This window comes from Eutrigla gurnardus (genome assembly GCF_963514095.1).
Source record: "Eutrigla gurnardus genome assembly, chromosome: 10".
Taxonomy (NCBI): domain Eukaryota; kingdom Metazoa; phylum Chordata; class Actinopteri; order Perciformes; family Triglidae; genus Eutrigla; species Eutrigla gurnardus.
In genome coordinates this window covers 5,715,090-5,723,092 of record NC_139924.1, presented here as the reverse complement: position 1 = coordinate 5,723,092, position 8,003 = coordinate 5,715,090, and the positions used below count along the sequence as shown (strand labels likewise).

Genomic DNA, 8,003 nt, shown 5'->3' with positions numbered 1-8,003 from the left:
CGTGTAGCTGATTCTCTATCAACAAATCCAACAACTGCACTGAAAAAAACACCATTTCAACTGAAATAGTCTTTGGTGAAAGGTAATAGGCCTGAGCTCCCCAGTCAATGCTGCTGATGCCAACTGTCACCTTTGAACAATCAGATTACTTTGAGGTTTGTTCCTCAGTCGCCAGGGGTTTTCTCTCCAGTGAATCTTGAGATTGCATTTAGCTCTACACTGAAATGGTCTGTAAGAGTTTTTCTTCTTAAGAAGGGTACGTTTTTATGGAGTTTATATCGGTGTTGCTGGGGAGAGGGACGCCTGGAACGCCCTGCTCAGCCTGCTGCCACCGCGACCCGACCCTCGGATAAGTGGAGGATGATGGATGGATGATTCAATTTCACTGTGGCTGCCTGCATGACAATTATATTTCTTCTGCTAATGAAATATCTACTCTAATGATAAACCACTTTGGGTTTGTGGTTCGGAAATGCATTGGGACTTGGACAAATTCATTTTAAACATTAAGACTTGCTGTTTCATTAAAGACACACTTAATAACACTGCAAGCAGCAGGAGAACAGCAATTCAATACAATTTTCTTCAACTAATTAGCAAGCCATTCTAATTGAGGAAGGAGGAAATTATTATTTCATATTGAGTGCTCAACTCAATGCTAAAATAACTTCAGTCTAAGAATAGTCTGTATGCATTTAGACAAGCTTTCCTTTATGAGCTATGAGTCAGAACAGCTAAGTGATAAAATATTGATTTCCCAAGGAGTCTGGCTACAGCCTGAGTTAGTTCTTAAAATCTCTACAGAAAATGGATCTGTTATATCTTTGGCCTAATGCCACAGATGATGGACTGTAGCTTTGGCAGTTTATCTGTGAAAACCATGAACCAGGGCTGCAAAATGCTATTAGGAAATATAGGAATTCTGTCTAATTTCAAGGTAGATTAAACCAAACACCAAGTGGCATATCGATTTAGAAACAATTGTGCTAAAGGGGAACTGGGTGGTCATGGGAATTCTTCTTTGTTCAGGCTACACTTGTTGGTAGGAACAAGATTACAACATTCATTGTACAACAGGATTATGCAACAAAATGCAGTTTGTGGTTCCATTTTGTTACATTTAGAAACACAAACAAAAACAAAGTGGGTGGAGAATGATTTTAGGAGTTTCACTGAGGAAAGAAGCTGATCTGTAGTCTGGTGGTGCAGCAGCTGATACGTCTGCTAACACTTGCCAGATGGTAGCAGGCTGAACATGCTGTTCTGGGTTTGGTCTTTTTATGGGATTTATTTAAAAAAAAAAAAAAACATAGAATATCAACGGCCTTATCCTTCAAGTATTTAACGTTAAGCAACAACAAACGTGTATGCAATCCAGTCTGACTTTTAAAAAAAACTTTAAACAAAAGCATTTTGAAAGAAAGTTGTGCCATCTGGATTACATTGTTATCAACATAAGAATGACTTCTGTTTTTTTATGAAATGTTGCATTCATTAGGGCAGCATTTACTTATCATGAAAGCATACTCTACATATTGTACTGTATTAAGTTTAAAGAACATTTTAGTGGTATATGAGTGAAATATATGACTGTTTTTCAGGAGCTGTATATGCTGCATCCTGTCTCTAGATATAGACCGATGACTAAGCATGAAAGAGAGAGAACAGGTTGTACAAACCTCAGAGATCATACTGGTAATATGCCCAGTGCTAAGTAGTGTGTCCATTATGCACTATTGTTTGATTGATAAAAAAGACACTGTATAAATAATGAGCAAAATATGAAACAAAGCAACAACAGCCTTCATGCTGTCGATTCACTTCCTCCTTTCATTATTTTTTTCTTTGCATTTTCTGAAATTTTGGCATATCTAAGATTCTCTCACACACGCACACACACACACACACACACACACACACACACACACACACACACACACACACACACACACATGGATTCCTGATTGCAACCATTCCCAGCTGTGCAGCAGCTGTGCTGGCTGTATTATCAACATTATGTGCTGCGGCCTTTCTTCCCTGTGGGAACGCATAAAACGCCGACTGCAAATTGATCATCTCATGTTTGCTACATAAACAACATAAAAGACGAGCAACTTTTAAACCACTGGTTTATTGGGATTTACATTCAACATGTTTCACTGACAGCAAGACAATAAAGGCACACGCTCATGCTAATGCATGTCCTTTTATTTGGCATGCCATAGAGTTAATTGTAGCTATACCGGGGACACAAAATCACAATCACATCCTCCTTGTATAGATTGGAAGGAAAACACAAGTGCTCTTCAACCCCAGCAGTGTCCAGCCACAGACCAGAAGTGGCTGCCCCTGAAGAACTCTTGGGAGAGCAGAACCTGGCAATCCAATCCAATTACAGAGCTCTGAGATGCATGTTATTCAACTCCCTCCTCTACGCACTGTGCAGGATATGAGGGAGACAAATAGACAAAAGCGTGGCTCTCTCGAAGTCCGATCTGTACACACAGGGTTAATTATGGGATGTAAACATCCCTGCTACTTACTTGCTTACTCTGAAAACAAAGCCATTGGTTTAAAAGCTATCATGCATAATCGTGTGCACACGCATGTACAAAGAGCACAGAGCACTTATCGTAGCTTACCCTTCATATTAAGTTAGTAGTAGTCTTTCCTGTGTTGTATGCAGTCAGAGCACAGTCCCCTGACTGTGTCCTTCTATGCCTTCTCAAGAGAAGTTTCACCTCCTCCTGGAAGCCGTTACTGACCAACACATACAGCACAGGATCCACCACACAGTTCAGACTGGACAATGCCAGCGTACAGGAGAATGGATAGTGCATTGTTTGTTCAAACTGGCAGTAACTTCCTTTTATGTCACTACTGTTGTAGAAGACTAGGGAGCGTGTGAGCAGGAGAATGTGATACGGAGCAAAGCAAATTGAGAAGATGCCAATCACCCCAAAGGACAGCAGGCGGACCTTCCTCTTAGCCTGGGCACTCAGGCCGGGACTCTGGCCCACAGTGGCCAGCACCCTCCAGTAGCTCAGCGCCAACACCAGCAGGGGCAGCAGGAAGCCGATGCCCACTCTCAGCAGGTTGAACAAGGCCACAGGCTTCTCCATGGGGTAGGTTTCATAACAACGGTCATTGTTGTTGACCTCATCATGGGCGTCAGTGAGATTGTCATTGACCAGTACCATGATGTGAAGCGCAATCACAACAACGTAAACGGAGGCACACTGTGCCCAGGCGTAGCCTGACGTGCGGTGGATCTTGGAGCGGAGCGGGTAGGTGACCACCAGGCAGCGGTCCACCGAGATGCAGCAGAGCAGGTAGATGCTGATGTACATGTTGGAGTAGTAGAAGAAGCCGGCTATGCTGCAGGACACAGCACCGAGCCTCCAGTGGTGGTCCTGGCGGTAATAATTAATCCAAAGTGGCATGGTTAAAAGAAAGAGCATGTCGGAGATGGACAGGTTGAGCAGGAAGATGCCCAGAACGTTTTGCCGCCGCACTTGTTGGCAAATGGGGCCCAGGGTCAGCACATTGAAGATCAAACCGAAGATAAAAGCCAGGATGTAAACAGACATCAGGAAGTCACTGACGGCGCTGTCCCCAATTTTGACACACACAGTTGAGTTTGTGATTCCAGCTGGTGGGATGGTGACGTTCATTTTTCTGTCCGTTTTCTTTCACTTTCCTGGTTGGAACTTTACCTGTAAAAAAAACACACAAAAAAACAGTTTGACTAAGTTATAGTGACGCAGGCAACATGAGCTTATTCCTAGGATGCCATAAAATTCACAGTACATCTTGGCCATTTTGTATCCCCATCCTATTTCACGGTTCAACGAGCTGGATAGATAACATCATACGGTTGTCCTCGGATGTTTCTGAATGTGAAGTAGTTTGGTTCTGCAGTATATGATGCTTGGGCAGAGAGTTGAAGACGGATGGATTACATGTTGAAACCTTTGCTTCCAACTCCACCACCTCCAGCTGATTACATCCTTTTATGATAATGCTTTCATTTTAACTGCATAAATTGTTGCACTTATTGAACCTGCATGGTTTAAATCTGAGTGGCAGCCTGAACTCGTAAAGTGAGCATTTGCATTTTACTGCAATCAGTCCTAAATACAACTTCAGTCCGGCGGCAGAAAAGTCAGACTCAACCAGTTATTTCTAATTTAAAGACTGACTGCCGGTCCAGCTTAATGGCTGATGTGGCAACCATCAGCAGAACTGGGGGGCTTGAGTATTTCTCCCAGACAAGAGCTTTTAAGTGTCTGCTGTGGCTTGAATACGTAATGTGAACTTAATTAATGAATTGACTGTGGATCAAAAACATGATTCACGCTGCAGATGCACCGTCAGTCCCAAATCATCACAGAAATGTGGGTGTGATTCCCGTCTATGGACACAGATATTAGTCTGTGTTGCTTCCTGTGGAAAATGAGGTGCTGCTGAACCATGACTGGCTGCATACTTAATGTCATCAGAAAATGAATAACGAGTTACTCCTCAACATAGATCTCTTGAATCATTTCAACATCTGGTTGCTATTTTCTATGCCAAAGGAAATAAGATCACTTATTTAAAGATTTTATAAGTCGATTATATTCTGTCAACTTCTGAGATGTCAGCATTCTGTATCTTTGTGCTTATGTTTCTGTATCATAGCGAAAATATTGGATATTTGTTTCCTCTACCTTCCGTTTTACCGCTTAGGCTTGGCCCTGGTGTGTTCAGGAAGCATCTAATGCCATTAACGTCTGGGCAGAGATGGCTGTCCCATCCAAACTCAATAATGGAGCAGCCATTTAGAGTCAGGCCATCTTTAGTGGACGATAATGTGCAGCTGCAAGTGTAAGTGTGTCTTAGTTTCTGTGATTATGTGTGCTTGTGGAAGTGGGTTCGACGTAATGGATTATTCAATACATTCTAATATTGGTTGGGAAACAAGACTGACTCGGAAAGATTGTCTCACAGACATGATTCCGTTATCATTCCAAAAATGGAGGCTACTGCTTAGTCATCAGTCTGGGTGCAAACCAAAAATCTCTCCTTTGATTTCATTTTTTATTTCATCGTCTACCGCTTATCCGGTGTCGGGTCGCGGGGGCAGCAGCTCTAACTGGGGACCCCAAAAATCTTCCCGTTTACTCTGTTATTCCAATCAATATGGGTTATTTTACAAATATTCATGTAAAGCATTGCATTGACTTAATCCTAATATAAACCCACTTTACACAACAGGTCCAAGCTTCAGTCCGGTCTTTCATCCATCAGAGCCAACTATGTGTTTGTTAATATTGTAAACTGAACTTTGTTATTACAAAGCCTTGTTGATTTGGAGAGTCAAGAGTCAGCTGCCAAAGGTTTTTTTTCCAAGCAATATGGAACAATATAATTCATTTTGTTTCATAGCTTGCCTCCCAAATACCAAAGATGTGATTCAAAGGATCACAGTCCACAGTAAATTCCTGGTATTTCCCATTATTTCTTCTTGTCAAGCAGTTCTCGGCTGCACTCTCCAGCCCCGTGAGCTGACCACCGCTGGGAGATCTGCAGAAAACATCCAACCTCAACATTTCTAGCGTAATTATTTTTGTCACGCTCGTTCAAAGAGCCTGGAGCATGGCGTCGTTCCCCTGACAACAGTCCACAGGGACAGGAATAAAGCTACCAAAGAAAATTAGTTTTCAAACTAAGTTAACACCCAAAACACCCTGCTTGCCAAACATTAACACAATCTCAGATCCACTGTTAATTTAAGTTTACTCTTACATCCAGAACTGTAATCAACGGTGAACTCACCTTTTGTTTTTGGTAAGATGTGTGCCTTGATTGCAAAACCAAGCTGTCCAGTGGACGGAGAGTTTGTGACACATTCCAGAGATGCTTCTTGTTGGTGGAGTTCAGTCCAGGAGGATTGGAGGACGATGGGAGGATGAGACTCTTCAGATCTGCTGACATGCAGCCAAGCCACTACAATCCCACATGGCACCCTGGATCAATTACTCAAATGGATCATTAAAAGCAAGTCAAAAAAGTCTGGTGTTGTTTTTTTTCTCTCCGTTTATGGTTTTGTTTTTTTGCTGTGGATGAGATGGTTTGCTGTTGACGGCCACAGTTGAAATGTCAGCAAGGAGTGTGGGGAAGAGATGAGACAAAGTACAGAAAGGGGAAGACACATGTATGAGGAGGGAGGTTTGGTTCTGCACACGTGCACGGAGGAAGTACGCTTCAGGGGTGGAGAGAAACCAGGCTGATGGACGAGACAGAGGGAGGAAAGTCTTCATGGTGTACTGCATGCAGAAAACCGTTACTTTATATTGGATGAGTCATTTTGTCGTGTAACAGTGTAAATATAAATAACCAATGATGTTATCGTCACCGCTTTGTGGTTGCTTCGGTGTAAATCCCCATTGATACAGAGTGAGACTGCTCACCGTCATTGTGTGAAGTGAGAAGTGTGTACTGAAGTACTTCCTCCATTTCACTGCTGAATAATTTCCACGTTGTGAGCTCTGTACCAGGCAGCAGTGGGAACAGTGGTTATGAGGAAGTAATTTACCCAGAACTAGTACGCGTCACTGAAGAACCCACGGCTCCCCTTTATGTTTATGAGAAGAATCTATGACGGAAGCCTGCAGCCGATCTGTTAACGTGTTGAGTAAACATTTACACCAGCTGTGAATGAAGTATTTTCCTATGAGCAAGAATGCAAACCTGAGGTACAGAGATAACTGAGAGGTTAGAAAGAGGAACGGCTTAATGCTACATCTTAGCTGATGAGTAAAATATTCTTCAGGGGCTTTCTAACCTCATCACACCTCATCCATCACTTTTTTTTATCCGTGTTAAGAGGCCAAGTGAGAGTTTCAGAGTCTGGCTCTATGACAAGGAAAAAGAGAAGGAGGTTTGTAAATGTGTTTGTGGGGACCTGCACCAGTTCAGCTTCATTTTGAAAGCATGCCTCAAGTCTTCAGTAGCCAAATGCAATGCTACAAAATGTGATGTCATGTGAAATGTATTTAAATACACGCCTACTTTCTGGAAACAGTATGAATCAAAGTGTGGATTTTCCCAGAAAACACTAACAGGTGTGCACACATGCCAGAAGTATCTACTTCTCCACTAAATCTTACTTTCATTTTCGCTGTAGTGAAAAGCCCCACATCCTCTCTTATCTTCTCCTTTTTCCATTCCTACACGTAGCTAAAGTTGAAAATAATGATTCATCAGAAAAACAACACAATAACTTCACTGGTTGTTTGTTCAAACATTTAGGTTTTTTATTAAATTACCTTTTGCATTGTGACGTTGACTGACAAAGCGAAGGAGAAACCACAGGCCGCTAGTGAGAGAACAGTAATTCATCAAGTAATTAATAACAAAATATGCAATCATGTGAATGCATTTATACATTTTTCTTTGCTCAAAACCAAAAGGAAGTGTTAATTGATGCATTTAATATAATTATCCTTTAATGAGTTTAAAGTACCAGCTCCCTCTATTTCGTAGTCGGGGAAAGCATCCGCCTGACAACCGGAAATGTTCGGCAATTTGCCTCAATTTTGCTAATTATTTTACACTGTTGAATTATTCCCTTCGGAAGTGCATTATGCCCGATGCCAAGGGCAGGCTCAGCAGCTGGCCCAGCCTTTCAGCGTAGTTGATGGCCAAACTGCAGGTCAATGGTTCCGCAGTCATAACGCTGATGTGCACGATGAAATCACGTTACACAATTAAAGAAAACATTTCCAGAGCTAACAAGGTTTTTGTTTTGTGTGTTTGTCGACAGTGTTGAATGGTTATCTCAGGAAGGAAGCGAGGTTACTGACGTGAGCCGACTTCATAATGGCCCTGAAACCTTTTGACTTCAGTCCTCATTCCAAAATTCAGAGGGTTAATACAAATTTCTTATAATTTCCCTGAAAGAAAACCAGATATTACACAGAATAATGGAGGAATTTAATGAGTAGTATAAATAAAGT

General features: G+C 41.9%; 1 protein-coding gene across 1 annotated transcript; it reads right to left on the bottom strand.

Annotated features, from left to right (window-relative positions):
* Positions 1-2,112: 2,112 nt before the first annotated feature.
* gpr184 (G protein-coupled receptor 184) lies at positions 2,113-6,174 on the bottom strand. Its single transcript, XM_084019241.1, has 2 exons — positions 5,821-6,174; positions 2,113-3,716 (listed from the first exon to the last, which is right to left on the bottom strand). Exon 2 carries the CDS (start codon positions 3,672-3,674, stop codon positions 2,646-2,648), a length of 1,029 nt encoding a protein of 342 aa, XP_083875367.1. The 5' UTR covers positions 3,675-3,716; positions 5,821-6,174; the 3' UTR covers positions 2,113-2,645.
* Positions 6,175-8,003: the final 1,829 nt, after the last annotated feature.